The sequence below is a fragment of the Mastomys coucha genome, unplaced genomic scaffold (assembly GCF_008632895.1).
Source record: "Mastomys coucha isolate ucsf_1 unplaced genomic scaffold, UCSF_Mcou_1 pScaffold15, whole genome shotgun sequence".
NCBI lineage: Eukaryota > Metazoa > Chordata > Mammalia > Rodentia > Muridae > Mastomys > Mastomys coucha.
Window position 1 is genome coordinate 50,841,454 of NW_022196897.1, and position 18,454 is coordinate 50,859,907.

The 18,454-nt window shown below is 38.4% G+C and overlaps 1 protein-coding gene and 1 long non-coding RNA gene across 6 annotated transcripts in view; one reads left to right on the plus strand and one right to left on the minus strand.

The window, feature by feature from the left end:
• The window catches only part of Fign (fidgetin, microtubule severing factor), a 117,533-nt gene continuing 99,079 nt past the window's right edge, over positions 1-18,454 (minus strand). For all 5 annotated transcript variants that reach the window (XM_031370443.1, XM_031370441.1, XM_031370442.1 and 2 more), the window contains one exon: positions 1-3,519. In XM_031370443.1, the coding sequence (XP_031226303.1) occupies positions 1,265-3,511 (2,247 nt within the window). In that variant the 5' untranslated portion in view covers positions 3,512-3,519 and the 3' untranslated portion in view covers positions 1-1,264. The remainder of the gene's footprint in view (positions 3,520-18,454) is intronic.
• The window catches only part of LOC116090237, a 34,916-nt gene continuing 25,169 nt past the window's right edge, over positions 8,708-18,454 (plus strand). Inside the window, exons 1-2 of the long non-coding RNA XR_004118621.1 lie at positions 8,708-8,826; positions 14,297-14,379. This is a non-coding gene — a long non-coding RNA (uncharacterized LOC116090237). The remainder of the gene's footprint in view (positions 8,827-14,296; positions 14,380-18,454) is intronic.

Sequence of the window (18,454 nt, forward strand, 5' to 3'; positions counted from 1 at the left end):
TTTTTAATTTTCATGTTTGATTTGGTTCTATCCTCTGCTTTTCGGGAAACAGCTCTGCAAGCCTAGAAACTCTGAGTGAAGAGAATAGACGCTTTCCCTAGTGGATTAACAGAGAGAGCTTCCAAAACATCACCACCACCACCTCCACCATGGCAGTAGAAGGCAGTTATAGTTTGTGGGTTCTGTCACTTTCAGGATCTTAAACAGGTCTGCAGCTGACTGCTCTAAACACCAACACAAACTGAAGACACAGCTTTTCAATTAACCAGTGTAACTTCTATGAACATTTCTGCTTAATCATCAAGGAGAGCAATGCATTAAGAACTCTTCAGTAATTGTTCTGCTCTGGTTAGTAATTCTCCATAATTAGTAAGAGAACTTTAAAAAAAAATCCTTGCACTTCTACTTTTAAACTGTAACTATTCAGTTGTATCACACTTCAGTATTTTTCTTTTCTTTTCTGGATACATTCAAAGGAATTTTCCTTACTCTTCTCCAATTGTTGAGGTAAACATACATTTTAATATAAAGTAACATTGAAGCCTACCCTATTACTCTCAGCAGTACATAGTGCTTTTAACACATTCCTTTGAGGTACTGTACAAATCACAATCACTTTCCTGAGTTTTTGCAGACAAGAACATTAAAAGAAATGAACTGCAGAAATTAAGGTCCAGATTACCGTTACCCTGTTTTACCTGTTCTTAGCTAACACTGCAGAACAGACAGGATTGAGGAATACTGTTGCTCTTAAAATGGCAAAAAAATCTGGTTTTCTGTTGTAACACAACCGTTCATCTCTTTAGTCCAATAGTGTTTGAAGTTAAAGCTCTTTATATTAGCACATGCCACCAATGTAATTGTGAGGCAAACAAACAAACAAACAAACAAAAAAATAAAGCACCACTCCAGGCACTTGACAGCAACTAAATCTCGAGAACAGCAGAATGGAATCAACACACGAGGTTCATGTCCTTCTGAAATCAACACACTTGCACCTTGCTTCTCGGTGAGTGTCGTCTAAGCGTGAACCGATCTGAGCATCCACATGTATATGCTTTCTGTCAGCTGGGGCTTCCAAATCAGAGGCTCTCATCTGATGCCTGCTTCCTCCAAAGCTACCCTGACTCTAAAGATGCAACATAATCGTTGTCTTCCCCAGTACCCTTAGCAATTGAAACACTACTGGAAAGGGGCTCTATTCCCTATGTAGCAGGTTTTATGTGTGTGCCAACATTCATTACATTTTTTTTTAAAGATGTTATCACTGACTGCAACCAAACATTTTGTTCCATTCAACATACATATCAAGCTCTTTTTGAGATATGCTAGGCTGAATCTTGCAGAAAGCATTTTCAAAGTCTTGATATGTAACGGGCCTTAACTGGCTGGGCATAATGGCTGAAAGGTCTGTAGCTGGCATAGCATGGAGAGGCCCCACTGCTGCTTCCTGACACAAATGAGCCACGTCTAGTCCAGAAAAGCCTTCTGTGCGCTGGACAAGCAGTGCAAACTCCTTGTCATTGAGACAGTAATTGTGCTGTGTGAGCAGCTGTACTATTATCTGGTGCCTCGCTGTGCTGTCAGGAAGTGGGATTAAAAGTCTTTTCATGAAGTACCTCCGAAGAGATTCATCTATTTCTTCTGGTTTACTGGTGGCACAAATGACTACGATTTGGTCCTCAGCCGAAGTTAGTACAGTGTCCAGCTGCATCAGAAATTCGGTTCTCATCCGACTGACTGGACTGTGTTCCTCGCTCACTTGAGAGGAGAGAAGCATGTCAATGTCACTAACAAAAATCACCGAGGGCTGGCGACACCTGGCCACAAGAAAAGAGGCGTGGATAATTTTCTCCGCTTCTCCTAACCACTTTGCAACTAGTCCGGAACCGGCAATTTTGAAAAACGTGGCCCCAAGCTGACTAGCTATGCATCTGCCCAATAGTGTTTTGCCTGTACCCCGAGGTCCAAAGAGAAGGATGCTCCTAGGTAAGGCCGTCAGCCCACTGAATGCATCTGACCTCAACACTGGCCACAAAACCTCCTCCTTAATAACGGCCTTCACCAGGTCAAGACCGGCTATGTCGCTCCAGTCCACGGGAGGTCCTTGGGTGATGATCTCATTGGTGACCAGGTCAATGAGGTGCGTGTCAGTGTTCTTCAGTTGCTCGTCCACAGAGTGGTTGGATGAGGTAGCTGCACGGAGTCCCGGACCTTGTATTGGATGAGCAAGGAGCTGCCGATGGTCGTCCCCGTGCTCACTCATGACTGGCGACGTATACTTCCCAAAGGATTCACTGGATCTTGATCCCAATGAATTTTTAGCAGTACTATAGGAAGGAGGGGTCAGAGCCCTACTGGACTGGCTGCTGAATTTCCTTTGCTGCTCAGAGGGCATCAGCTGCTTTGTTGGCTTAAATGCTAAGGATGATGTTTCAGCATTTCTGTCAAAGCCATTCCCCCGATTCGAGTTTGAAATGCTGTTGTCGGGCATTCGGTACATAGGACTCTGTGTCGATCTCTGTTGGCCATAGCTGTAATTTCCGTAACTGGAGTCCATGTCTCCTTGCCCTGCCATATAGAAAGCTTTCCTTTTGAGAGAACTTGCCGAACTGTTGGTCAGAGCGGAGGGTGCGATGGGTGTCAAACCATGACCTTGGTAGGTGTAGCCAGGAACAGTAGTCGGGGGCAGAGGGGTGGGAGCAGGAATTCCTGAAGGCAGGTATGCCGAAGGAGGAGGGGGTGCTCCCCCAGGGCTGTACCCAGACCCCACGGCAGTCTGAGGAGGATAGCTAGCAGAGGGATAGCTGTAACTGGAGAGATTGGAAGTCCCGTTGTAGCCTGGGACCAGGGCTGGTGGGGGAGGAGGAGGGGGTGGTGGCTGCAAGAGCCCAGAGCTATGCAACGGGGACGGATGAGGCGAAGGAAGTGCCGGTGTGGGCTGGCTGCTGTAGGTAGAATGCAAATATGATCCGTTGTATCCTGGAGCATATTCCTGAGATGGGAGCCCCGCATGAAGACTAGGTACTGAGTGGCTTCCACAGGTACTACTTGAGTAACTTGGCTCTGTCAGGTTGCTGGCCACCCCAGGGGAGCTCCCTATACTTGCCGAGACGTCTACTGGAGGGAGGGCTGAACTGACACCAGCTTTGCTGGCAGTGATGACATCCGGGACACAGTTCATAGGATAAACGGCTTCTGAATTCAAGGAAGGCTGCCAGGGTTCGCTATCATTTTTCCGACCATTCACGAGTCCTGATGGTGTGTCTGAATAATTGCTGAGTACAGGTCGGTCTACGGGACCTTCCAAAATGCCAGAATACTTCTCTGCATATTTTTTCAGAAGGTTGGATGCAGTCAGAGCAGATATGTCATCATTCGCCCAGGCATACTGGTAGGTGCGCTGCAAATGACCTCTATAGGCTTCAACTTTGTGGGCGGGAGACCGAGTGGTTGAGGTGATGTCAAAATGCTGTTCTGGCCACTGGGCATGCTCCGGCGTCCACTGCATCTTCAAGCCTAAGAATTTGAGGGGAAAGATAGTAAATTTACTTGGATATTCATCAGAACAATTAAAGCTTCCCACCCTCTGGTGTGCTATTTATTATCTTCCACTAACTAGATGGACATGGACAAGAATCTTCCGAGGTTGTAATAAGTAAAGTGATCTCTATTATATGAATTCTTCAAATGGGAAGATATTAAACCCTGTAAAAAAGATAAATCCAATGTAAAAGAAAACTCTGTAGGAAACAAAATTAAAATAAAAAAAGATAAAGGAGCCTTATTGCTGTCATAAACCCATAAAGTTACTTATTTAACACAAATACTACACACACACACACACACACACACACACACAAGCAATCTTGTCAAATTAGAATTCAATCATGATTGTTTGCAATAACACACACACACACATTTTAATATCCAGCATACAGTACTGATAACATGGATGCATGCCACCTAGTTATTCTGCCTCTTCCCATCAGTTTCTGTTTTATATTTTAGCAATATAAAAATGAGACACAGCTGACAGATCGCATCTAGGATACCTCTCTTATTTGGTACTGAACACCTAGTTAGCAGAGTATAATGCTCTCTGCACAGAACAATATGACACAGACATAGCAGGTCATTCCATAATCCAACTCTCATCTAAAGTGGTCCACGACAGTTTCAAATCTGCTTCGTGGAGTGCAGCAAAGCAATCTCCCAGGCAGCGCTCCACCGGCTTTCATCGCACAAAGCCTACAACTCGGTATGAATTACAACTGGCTCCTTTCTGCCTCTCAGTTCTGTTGTTGAGTCTGGAAAAAAAACAAGCATCACTTGTCTGCTGGGGCTTCTTGTGTTGTTCTCCCTCCTCCTCTGGTAATCCTCCTCCCCTTATAGACAAGAGAGGAGGGAAGGACATATATATGAGAAAAAAGAGAGAGGAAGTGCAAGAAGGGATGGAGAGAGTGGAGAATCTGGATTCTAACCCCTTACATTTCTATAGTGAGCCCTCTGTGGCAGAAAGTGGATGAGTACAACTCATCCATGAGCTCACAGGAGTAAACCTATCATCTGCTAGATTGCTAACTGAAGCCACTGACTCTGTAGTAACCTGGAAATGAGTATTTTCTTACTTAAGAGAAAACACTCAGTTACTAGAATCAGACATTTCTTTTAAATGATAACTTTTGAAAGACCTTGGAAATTACCTGCTTCACACATCACAAAAGTAGTGCCTAAAGCAACTTATTTAAGATGTACCACTGAGGTTTTCATATAGTTAGTCACCACAGAGTACTGGAACCCCGTTCTCCTATTTTTCAGTGCTTGCTCACTCATCTTAACTCTAATCTCTGCTCACTTGGAACGGACACTTCCAAGTGCTATTCTGCTACAGCTGTATTAAGATGCCCTCCTTAATCTCTTTTGTATTACCCAAAGTGAATTTTGCAAACCATCTTGTGCCCTCTGGCAGAGGATCCTTGATAAGAGGAAGGCCTGGTCTAAATGAGGCATCTGTGGCATCCATTCCCTTCTGAATTCCCCAAGCAGTGTTGACAGCTCCCGTCCCTTTCTGTTCTCCTCCCCCAACCACTTCAGCTCCTCATTGCCTGACTCTGGCTTTTGACATGGCCAGCTTTGACTCGCTGAGCTAAACTGAACAGAGCACACAGTTTGGTAACAGAATGGCATGTTGATTCCCTTCTGACTCCGTCTTCCTTGTTTGCAAAACCACTGCACCAGACAGTGGAAGTTAATTAGCAGGAGGATGCTGTGCTAATTGTGTTAATTTACAAGGTTTTAGTCAAAGAGAATCATGCCAGGGCTGGCACTGCTGTCATGCTTCCGACTTAATGATTAAGAAATACTGAAAACAAGGTGGGAAGGATTGCAGTAATTACACAATAAATGAATAAAGCAACAGGATTCATTTGCAAATATATTTTACTGCCGTTGGACTCATTTGCATTTGGATTTTTAAAAAGGATCCATGCAGATATTCATTTGCAAATCACCAACTCAGTGAAATTAAGTTTGAATGCTGCACAAGTATAAGTTAATCAGCCTTTCTATGTGTGTTTAGTAAAAATACTAAAGATCTTAGTTCTTTTGTATACGCAAAATACTCCTCACTATACTTCAAATATTCATATGTTTGTTTAAGACTATGTATACTTTAAAACAATCAAATCAATTTGGAAATTAATATTGTGAACCCCAAAGAAGCACTCCTTTATCCTCCCACTCAAAGAAAGAGGAAGAGTTGGTGAGCAGGGTTCTGGGAAGAAGTGAAGTGATTCTCCTAATTGTTTCCGCTTTCTCAGTCATTACTTTTTAAGAGGAGAAAAACACACCACAAAGTGGGTGACATGACTGAACTACACTTGAAGGGGGAAAGGATGCAATTTTAATGAAGCGGCTTTTCAGGAATCATACTTTCATTAGACTCAACTGGAAATTATTAAGGGCAAATCACCAGGAACCAATCGCAAGTAATCAGTATCTAAATTCTTCTAGTGTCAAGGGATTTACTCCCAGCCTAACAAAAAGGAGAGAATACCAATGCGACAGCAGCGTAGAACTAAAAGGCCTACACATTCATTAATCCCATGGTTATTTCCAAGTAATTTCTATTGGGATATTTTTTCCTCTTAAAAAAACCTGAAAATACTAAGTAGTAAAAGTAAGAATACACATGCCCTGATAGGGCATATTATTAGACTGATAAAGAAGAAACATGAATATGTATCTCAAAAATAATTTAGAAGTCACAGTAATACAGTAGCGTGTATGTCTAGGCAAGTGCAAATGTGTGTATGTAAGCATACATACATGCACATGCAAGCACACAGAATGAAAGGATTCAGCTTCCTTCCAGTTAGTTGAGATGATTTCTTGTTGGATTTAGTTAATAACCATGATAGAAAGAAATAACCTTTAATAAAAAGTGAACAATGAAAATAATGGGAGGCAGGGCCTCTCTGTCTTGATTTAAGCAAAGTTTTCTTATAAATTAATCGCTTATAAAAATGCAAACATGATTTTCATATGTTACCACTGCTTTAAAGCAATAAGCCTAGGCACTTTGAACAAAACAGATTGCCCACATCAACTGAGTATGTCTGTGCAGTTTTAATGTACCAAAACTAATTGAATTTTCAAACATTTAGATTTCTTCTGAAATTAGGCAAAGATCCGATCCATCAAAATAGTTCATTGGGATAGTTACTGGATTGAATATGTTTATTGATGTAACCAAAAGTTTATCTATTGATGCATACTAAACAATATCTTTAGGAAATGTGAGAAAGGGAAGTCTGAGTTCTGTTTAACCTGAAGGAAAAAAAAAAAAAAAGGAGTGTTCCTTTCTTCTGGGAGAGCCCTGGAATCACCAAGGCTATTTGAAAGCAAAGGTTAAACATTAACCATAACCTAGATCCTGATATTAGTGAGATGCACAGAAGTCAGCATTGAGGACCTGGGTAGGGCCTTGAGAACATAAAGAGCCTATTCACCAGCGCTTGAATCTTAGCATTCTGTGTTGGGGGAGGGAGGCAGCACCAAATGCATTGTTTTTGTTGATCTTGTTTACTGGTGGTGACAAAGTGGAAAAAAATGTGGCTCCAAATGTTCTTTCAACAAAGTTATATGGTACCCAAGTTGACTGCATCACTGTTGCCTGTGAGAGCAGAAAGCTTCCGCCACCTAACCTGATATTAAAGCAACGAGATGAGTTAGAAAAGGAAAGAAGCTTTGATGTGATTTTTTTTTCCCTTAGAACATACAAAGAAAAAAAATCCCAAGAATGATGCTATTTTACACTTTAGAAACTTGCCTTCAGAACAAGAATTCCCACTGTTGTTTGGAAGTATCAGGCTTAATACAATGAAGACAAAAGTCAGAAAATAGTCAGATATCTTGGCCTGTACCTTCAATTCTACCACTTGGCAGGCCGTGGGATGTTCATGAATAAGAGGATAGCCTGGGCTATATTGGGCTATAGATCTAAAACAAGAGCTATAGATTTTAAAGATAATTTAAAAGTGCTCCAAAAATGTCCATTTCTATATTGTAAAAGATGAGAAATTTCTTACCATAGCTTGTACATCTTATGGTAATAAATGTATTTATGTTTAAAAATAAACACATTTATTTTTAAATAAAGTTATTGAGGATTTATCAGAAATGTTACCTATAGGTGGCAGATATAACAGTAAATCTCTGAACATTTTGTTCTCCTGTTCTTACCACAGGATCAACTATGAACATATAAATGCGCATCCCTTTGTTATATACAAAAGAGTGGGGATTTGAGTGACATTTGCCCTTCTTGGTAGTACTGACCATTTTAGGATCTAGCACCTAAACAGTAGCTGTTTTGCAGTGTTCATTTTGTTCTTATTAGTTTGGAAATCAAACAACCAAAATGTCTAAAGTTCTGCCTCAGTTTCAAGAGTTTAAAGAAAACACACACACACACACACACACACACACACACACACACACACAGCAAAAGTGAAGGGAATAATATTGAGAAAAGGGAGAGAATTAGAAGAAAAAGAAAAGGTATGTCTCCTAGAATCTATTTTTAGCACATATTGCTGGGTGAATTACCTGGAAGCACTTAGTGCCCAACCTTAATGCACTTGTGGGATTCAACAGTTGTAGGTGTGGAAAGCTCTGCCACAGCTGTGACCTTACGGCAGCACCTCCACCTGCTAAGGACCTTTGGCCTGTTCCCTTAGACTCCTAAGGGTACAGACACAAGGCAAGCATTACAGGTGTAGAGAGGGCTTGAGCTTAGGTAGTTGTACGACACTACCCATGTGGTAACATGCCTATTATGTTCTGTGGGGGACTGTACTCTGAACTTTGCATTACTTAAAAAAAAAAAATCATACTACAGTATTCATCGAGATTCTTTGTATAAAGCGTAGCTGCTGGAATAAACAAGAATAAAGTAATTTTAAATGTTTAGAGACTCTGCAGTCTGTTGATATAGCAACTTCATCATCCCTTACATTGGGAATGGCTGCAAAAGTACACAGAATGTCCAAGGATTTCAAGGAGAGAGAATCAAATTCACTGGCCCAAAATACAGCTTTAGCAGCGGAGAGCCTTTGGAGAGAGGGGCTACAAACTTCCTGGCTCCAGACTCTGGCTCGGCTCTGTGTGATATTTCCCCATTTCCTTTCTTCAAGGGAATGAGGAGCAGTTGTAGTGTTTCATCAGATTCTGCAGCTCTCTCCCTTCATCTATGCATCTTCAGCAGCAAAGAGACCAGCACGACCCATTTGATCTGGAAAACACCTCACTCCATTTCCTAAGGTTTGCTGGGCTTAAAATACAATGTAAAAGATAGGAAAGGGTGGAGGTAAAGCACAGGGCATTTTATCTGTACTAGATTCCAGTCAGCACATACTAAAGGATTTCATGGTATAAATATTATACAGAAGTTTTCAAATTTATTTAGTACACAAGTTGAGAACTTTCAAATATCTAAAGCCTTGGGGGCTCCATAAGAAAGCTAAGTCAAAGGAATTTCTGCTTTGTTTATCCTTAATATTATATTATACATTTCTTAAAAGTAGACTCTAGTTTTACAATATTAATATATTTTTAGGGTGTTCTAGTCAAAACAAAATTGCCTTTCTTCCAGATTGAGATTCCATTTACGGTGTGCTCGTAGTTTGGAGACTATTTTGTATAGCAAAGAGTTTTAGTTTAAATCATAACCAGAATGTTGGAAAAGAAAGATACTGAAGAATCCCAAGTATATGTGGAAGGAGAGAGCTGACTCTCAAAAACTGTCTTCTATATACATATGTACACACACAGACACACACAGACACATACACACACATACACACACACACACACAGACACACACACATACACACACACGCAGACACACACATACACACACACATACACACACATACACACACATGCAGACACACACAGACACACACAGACACACACACATACATACTCACACACACAGACACACACACACATACACACACACACATACACACACACAGACACACACAAACACACACACAGACACACACAGACACACACACACATTGTGGTGCCCAGGCTCTCTCTCTCTCTCTCTCTCTCTCTCTCTCTCTCTCTCTCTCACACACACACACACACACACACACACACACACACACACACACACCACACACACATACACACACACCACATACTTTTATTTTTTCTTAACAAAGGAAGTTCTAGAAGCTTGTTTAAACATCACAAACTCTAGCCTTGTGAGTCACTTCTATACTTCTATGACACTACTTTCTCATCTCTGGAAGAGTCGCATGAGCTAACTTTGCTTAGCTCTGCTATAAAATGTACAGGCGAGAGCTACAGCTTTTTTTTTTTTTTTATAGTTTTTTTTTTGAGACAGGGTTTCTCTGTGTAGCCCTGGCAGTCCTGGAACTCCAGGCTGGCCTTGAACTCAAAAATCCGCCTGCCTCTGCCTCCCAAGTGCTGGGATTAAAGGCATATGCCACTACTGCCCAGCAAGTCACGGCTTTTTAGTCTGCAGACAAGACTACCTATAGTAATAAATTTTTTTTTTCCGGAAGATGTGAGACATATAAGCATCACTTGGCTTTTTATTTTAAAAAAATGCCATAGATGTTTTAAACACAAAATAATGTGACTGGAACAGGAAGGAAAAAAAAAAAGTAAAACTACTCCCCATTTAAAAAAAAAAAAACAAAAAAACCAAAAACAAGACAGCCATTGAAAATAGCAATTTCCAGTGTGGATGTTGTTACAAGAAAGGTATAGAAATTCTTTCAAGATCACTTCAACAAAAAATGTCAAAATTCAAACTGCTAGATGGGTACAGAGGGATAGGTCTGAAATCCCAGTGCATGGGAAACTGAAGCAAGAGAGTGACCAGTTCAAGTCTATGCTGAGCTGCTCCGTGAAATAGGTCTCAAAAATAAATCGATGACTCGTAGCATTTTCTTTAATTTTCATGTTGTTTTGGTCTCAACGTAAGGGGGAAAGGCAGCTTAAAACTAATGACTAATTTTAATCTGCAGTCTCAAAATGAGATACTGTGTATTAATTATTTACTGATATGGTCGTTTTTTTTTTCTCCTTATGTCAATTTCATACCTGAAAACTTCAAATTGCAGTCTTCTTGAAACACTCTCTGATTCCACTATATTTGTATGAGAGTCCTTTGAAAAGCTATTGAAGAGATTTCTCGCTAACTGGTCTGGATAAACCTCATTCTATTGCTTCCCCCTCTGACAGAATTACAGCCTCATGGGCACATCAGCAAGCAGTTTGCAAACTTGTGCTTAATTTTCTCCAGCACAGGATTTCTATACACAGCCAAGTTCATAGGATTAAAGAAAAAAAACATTAAAAACAAACAAAGACAACTTTATTTCCATAGTTCTCATTTAAGACTGATGAAAAGATGAGACACTTTACTCTGCTCTGCCAGCTGTGTGCCAAATCTGCAAACAAGCTTCCACTCTAGGTATGCACCACTTTCCTTCCTCATGGTTCACAAGAATCTATCTCTTCAGGCATGTGTATTGGTAACAGGCTACAGAGCCGGTATAAAGTCATGACCATTGTATATAGAACTTCAAAAGCTCTACTTTTGTTTCCAATGAAGCGGATTTCTTAAAATATAGCAAGCCTTTAGTTTAAAAGGTTTTGAATTTTTAGTCCAAATTAATTTTTCAATGTAGTCAGTTTTGAAGGAAAAATATTCCAAATGCTACATTTTAATAAGAAAATATCCCTGCCCTACTAATCAGAGAACCAGAAACTTAACTGAGGGTGTTTGATTCAATTCACTGTCATTGGTACAACAGTGTGCAATGATGGATTATGGCACCTTCAGAAACCTGGTCCATGACTGTTCATTCAGTTTTCCAATAGCTTTGATTCTCAGATATTATTTCTCAGTATTTCTCTCACCCCACCTCCATCATTCTTAATATTCTCCCTTTAACATGCTATGGATTCTGACATCACAGGGCAATGCATGATTTAATAGTCAACTGCATCAGCTTTAGTCCAACATTCATGAGGTTAAGACACCCCCAAAGAGACAGATCACATTGAGGTGACAGAGCTTGTTTCACAGGTCATTATTTCAGGGTTATTAAGAGCTTGTGTTCATTACAGCCATAATAATTTGGACTAGGGTGGCATGTATCTTGTCCTCAAATTTAACTTGTAGATAACTTATGATTTGAATTAGACTCCCTTAAATGCATTAAATTCTGGCTACACAAAGAAAATGTTCACTTATAAGAACATGGCTAAATGAAATGGTGACTGTTTGCCCATCCTGGCAACCAAGGATGAACCTTCATATGTGAGGACTAATTGGTCATTATTTTTAATATGGAACTCTGGAGGAGGAGACGGGAGGTTCACTGCAAGTTGGCGCCAGCCTTGTCTACATAGTGAGTTCCAGGCCAGCCAGAACTATACAGCAACAGACAGTCTCAAAAGAAACAATAGATAAATCAATAAGAAAAATTGTGAAAGAAGTACAAGAGTGGAAGCAAACACTTAAACAAGAAAATTATGCCAACAAACAGAGTATTGATATCTTAAGCTTCGCATTCAATATGCAATCAGCATATATACCATATGGTTTAAAGCAACTCAGAAAATAATGGTCATAATTCAAATGAGTACTTCTTTTATTCCCATAAATAAATGGTGGAGGGTCTTAAAATTTCTAATACTTAAAACCAAGCTGGATAACAGAACATTCACATAAAACCTATGAAGTTTTAAACTAAAAATCTGACTTGTTTTGGTGTATGAGAAGGAACGGGTTTTTTTTTTTTTTTAATATTTTCAGATCATAACAAAGGCCTCAATAATAATTAATAATACTAGTTACTCAAAACAAATATAAGCCAGGACCACACCCCTTGTCTAACCTAGAGTAATTCACAATGTTAAATGCCTATGTATCCACTTAAGACCGAGCACGTAAAAGCGATTCACACTGTGATCCTGAGCAGCTAGTGCCAGCTGACACCAACTCACAAACAAGAAAGAGCCCAAGGTAAGAGGGCTGGCCTTGCTTTGGCTCCTTCTGAATTTTAGGCAATTTATAATCAGTTACATGAGTGCTTCGTAGTTAACCTTTAAAGTTGTTCCTTTATAGACTCTCATTTCTCATGCTGTCTCTTCTCTTTTCCCATGTATGTTTTTCAATCCATTAAGGCTATCTACCCTTTCTCCAGTTCTGTTTGTCATACAAAGATCATCAGGACATAGCACATACGTCCATAGGGACTGCTGAAGCTAATGAATATGTATGTTCTGTGTCACAACAGAGCACTCCCCTTGTTCAGCAGAATCAATCCTCTTATGTGTGTAAATAACAGGTGAGCTATAGCATGCAGGAGTAAATGGGGTTAACACAACCAGAGAGCCCCATGAACATTCACGGAATCCAGCCTAGAACAATACAAATATCCAATGCATTACATATTACTAAGGGGTATGTATGTGTGTGTGTGTATATATATATATATACATATATATATATATATACACACACACACACATATATATATATATACCACAAATTCTATTTTATATATATACATATATATTATATACATACATACATAAATGTATGTATGTACATATGTATATATTTTATATATACATACACATATGTATATATGTACATATGTATATATTTTATATATATACATACATATACATATATATACACATACATGTATGTATATATGTATATACACACATATATGTATGTATGTATGTATATATATATATATATATATAAAATAGAATTTGTGGTGTTTCCAATTATGAGTCTGAGGTTATTACTGCTGACTGGGACGATACCATACTTATGTATGATATGCATTTGCATTCTGATGACACCATCCAGCTTGCTGTTCACTTCCTCACCCATGGCCCTTAATTGTCATGTGAACCACTGCCTGCATGTATAACTAATTGTAAACATTTACTTGCACATGTGCCCTTTATTTGAAACACCTAAGTCTAATGTTTGACTTGGTTTTATTTATTTATTCATTTATTTACTTAGAAAATAATTTATTTGTATAGGTGTTTTGCCTGATTGTTCATTTGTGCATCATATGTGTGCCTGGTACTCAGAGACGGCCAATGACATCTGGTCCATGGAACATTGCAACTTGCCTGTTGCAAGTCGCTGTGTGGGTGCTTGAAATTGAACCTGGGTCCTGTGAAAAAGTAACAATTGTTCTTAACAACTGAGCCAGCTCTCCAATATTTTTATATTGGAGATTGATTATATTTAAATTGAGTTTATCTATGCCCAATATAGCAAATTGATATGGTCAACCAACAAATTTAGAATTTCCAAATACACCATGATCTTGCCAGAGATGAAATTTGCATCCATCACTTTTCTGTATTCCTTTAGATTTTCATTCTTAAAATAAACTTTTCATAAAACAAACAAGATAAGTCTGCTTATTTAAGGCTGATAGTTCTCTCATTAGACAAGGAAGTAAGGATAAAATTCATATATCACACGATAGCCCCTCAAACATTTCCCTTAAAAACTCTTTAGGTGAGTTTAAATTCTGGAACCACACACAAAATTTGTTTAGGTTATTTATACAATTTTCTCTGTTTTTGGTAAATTGTACATTAATTTTTAATGTACTGCAGAATATTGTGTCTTGGATATGGAAAATATACTATTGTGAGTGCTGAGTGATACAGTGCATTAATTCAGTGTTCTTTACTCCAGGGACCTCTGTATAATTCAATCCAGCCTGAAGAAAATAACTTTGATCTGAAAGCACTAGGAAAACCTACATACGAAAAGTTCTGGTAAGTTTAGTACTGTTATTTTTTCCATATGGGAGGATGCATGAAGATACACTGCTTTAGAATACACTGCTGTAAGCCAGGTCCTGCAGGAAAGGCTTCTTCACAGGACCTGGGGTGCATGACCTTTACGGTGTTAGCACACTGCCTTATTCTGGTGTGGTGAATTGCACGGGAGCTCCGTCTACCTTTGCAGTACTCTGATTTCCAGCTAATGTAAGTGCAGTGTGAATGAAAGGCCAACCTTTAGTGCCTTGGCTTATTCATTGGTGAAGGTATGGAAAGCTGCACTATAAGACAGTAGCAGGAGAGGGTGCAGTATCTTCAAAGCAGGGGGCGTTTCCCAACCTGGAGTCAGTAAGATTCATAAAGCTAACCAGTGGGAAATGCTAATATCAGGAGTGACTCTAGTTAAAGAAATAGTTCCAATACTATATTGACATGATTCTCTCTCTCTCTCTCTCTCTCTCTCTCTCTCTCTCTCTCTCTCTCTCTCTCCCCCTGCGTCCCTCACTCCTTCCTTTGTGTGCGTTGTAGCCATGTGTGTGCAATCTTCTCTGTGTACACAAAAAGAGACCAGAGGTTGACTTTTAGTAACTTTCTCTATGACATTCTAGTCTCTCCCTCAATGTGGAACTCATGTTTTGTGCACCCCCCCCCATTGCCGGAGTTACACACATGGCTTCTTTATGTAAGAGTTGGAGAATGGAAGTTTCAGCTGTCATGGTTGCGCAGGAAGCAACTTCACATATTGAGCCATGTCTCCCCAAGTCCTCGATTGTGTTCTTTTGGATAATGATTATCAGAATTTAATATATTGTGATGATGAAGAACATAGTTATGTTTTTGAAAGGGGTCTAAGCTTTGACAGAATTAATGAAATGAGTGATCAACTCTTATGTGATTAACCACATGAGTACAATTCCATACTCACAATCCAGTATTTTTGAGGCTTAAAGGTTTCTACTCAAAAGTTGAAAATAAAATTATCTTAAGTAAGTTTAAAGCTACAACGAGGTAACCTCCTTATGGTCTAAACTATTGTAATGATTATGAGAAGTGTTACTAACATGTTTAGGACGGTATTCGTTTCTTAATAACTTTAAGAATAAGGGTGTTTCCAGTGAATTTTAATGAACAAATAATTTGTTTAAAAGAGAATTCGTTAGTTGTAGTTGCTTGTGTTACAAGAATAAGTCAAGCACCACCCCCCATGCCCAAACCACATTCTTCTTTTTCCAATTTTCCAATTTTTCCAGTTTTTCAAATCTAATTCACAATTCTGTAAGCAACAGAAAAGCCAACATTTACGCAAAGCTATTTAGTCAGCACAAATAAACTACACAGAAATTAAAATATAGGTTCGTGTGTGTGTGTGTGTGTGTGTGTGTATACATGCACACACACACACACACAAAGGTGTTGATTTAAAAAGGCAAAAGGAAACTGGAGGTAAGAAAGAAATAAAAAAGGATTTTAATGATTGCTTTCATGCTGTAATTAGCCTATGATTTACTATAGTTACAATAGAGTATTTTGGACCCCAAAATGCATTCTAATGAATTTTTGAGGGTGTTTTCAGGGTTAGATATTGCAAATTGGGTCCAAAGCCTTGTGCATGCTAAGCATATGCTATGAAGATGAGCTTTACCCTCAGCCTCATAGAACACATTATGTATTATTTAACTAACGTGGATTGTGTACATCATAATTTTTTTCAGAGTAAGCATTACTTACTGTTTTATCTATGCATTTATTACTTGTGACTTAAGCAAGGTTAAAAGCCTCAAGAAGGAACACATTTAAATCTTATTTATGATCTCAAGATACATTATGAATATGCATTTCTCTAATTGAGAACCGACTTTGGGAAACAACTGAGTTTACACAAAAAGCAAAATATGTTCATTAAAAGATATAATTGGTTAAGGTGGGCAAAGTTACAATGCACACAATCCCAGGATTCGGGATGTTGAGTCTGGGATCCTGAAGAGCAAACAAAAAGCAAAAATACCAACAGTATCATAGAACTGGTATGCACTTGTTAATTAGATTTATTTGGTGTTTTGTATATAATGTGTTCTTTTTGATAATCAGCCCATAGACTTCATGATGAGTTGTAGGTCCTATGGCATCTCTCTGATGACTGAACTGGTCCACCTGGAAGTGCTTTGCCTTTTAATTTATTAAAAAAAAATCAGAATGACCATGAGAAAGGATGCTGATTCCATTTGTATTTTATATTTAATCCATAGCTATTCCCTGATTACTTATATAAGTTGTGAAGATTCCTAAGATAAGTGTTTAATGGTGCCTTCTTTTGTATTTAATGCTTCTACATCCATTCATTACTTTTATATTTTGCCAGAGAAATTATTTTATCTAGCTCAATGTCAAGCTATCTTATACTTTTAAGGAATCTATTAGGATATATCATGAAGTAGTAGTTTACATCCCTTGCTATAGACCCCAGAAGCATTAAAATGCTACCAGGGAATGCAGGCAACAACAATGACAGCCTAATCACTTAAAGGCCTTTTACATTAAGGTTTGTTTATTTTTTCATTCAATTTTAGTAGTAAAATTCCGGGCATGATTTAATAAGAGGTTAGCTGTAAAATGCAGTTAAATAACACACTTTTTAAAAATTAAAAAAAAAAAAAAGTTTGGTGGCTCACAAGTATTTTTGCATGCTTTCCGAACTGGTGCGAATCCATTAAACTTGTATTCTCCCTTTCTATATGTACATTACAATTAAAAGTAAACCCATACTTTGTGTTATGATTTACGTAGTCAGTCAGTCCATGGAGAAAACACAGTTGAAAGGTAAGTCTTTGAATCTGGAGAGAATAACCTCCACAGAGACGAATCAAGATTATAAGATTCTAAGTTCCTACTCTCTTTATCACTTATATTACCAAGAAAAAGGGTAAGGGGTAAGGGGAAGAAGACCTTGAGGAGAACTAAAGTTGACTTTATTTAGATACATCAGTCAGTGAAGCTATTGCTGTTTTCAAGCAAACAAGATGTCGACTCATTTGTTCATCCAGCTTTCCAGTGTGTAAATTAGATGATGACTTGAACAATTCTCTTTTCCTTAGTGATCTGGGAAAAGGAAATACTGATGCAGCTTTTTTTTTTTTTAAACTCTACAATGCAGCATGTACATGCACACACGCACATACATACACATTCATACATGCACACACACATGCATAGACATGTGCAGACACACTCAAGCATATATATATATGTATGGAGTATTTTTTTCTTAGACAAGCTGTCGTAATTGAAATGAAGTCTAATCAGACTCATTACTGTTTTCAGCAATTTGTGCCACCAAAGATGCTTATTAGGTAACTGTGTTTAATAAACCGCTCTTTAGAGAAACACCAGTAATGAGCTCTTAACAGCCAATCTTTAGCGTGAATGTAATGTGAAAAGCGTTCCTAGCACTGAATAGATTTTCACATTTAGTAGTGTCATAATTAAGCTCCTTGGATTGGTTGCTTGTGATGTTAGATTTATTGCAATAATCTTATTCTTTCTATTTTAAATGTATGTTAAATTACAGTCATCTTCTATTAGTGCTGAATTATATTCATTGTAAAGAAAATTTTAGGCTGGTCCCAACCTGGTAAAAGGTTTTCAACTGGGAATTTGCTAACAGATGATAAGCAAGGATTTTATAGCTGATAATTGGTACTAGCCTTTCCTCATCAGCATCTCCACATCTTATAAAGATGTCCTCCTATCATTTGATTATGACAAATCGCAATAAGTTATCCCAGACACAAATGTGTTATGATAATTATAAAGAAAAAGTCACCTCTACTAAGGCAAAATATAGAAAATGATATTCTGAAAGGAGTATTTGAAGAAATGTCAACCTTTTGCGTTAACAGATACAAATAATATACTATTTTATTAGATATTACCAATTAGGTTGCATTCTTTAAAATTTGAACATATTTTTACTCCTTGATTTCTTCCTCATTTGCAGCAGTACTAACTAGGCTGTTAATATTAAAGGCCTGTTATGTTTATTTATTATTTATATACACCAAGAGTGGTCATA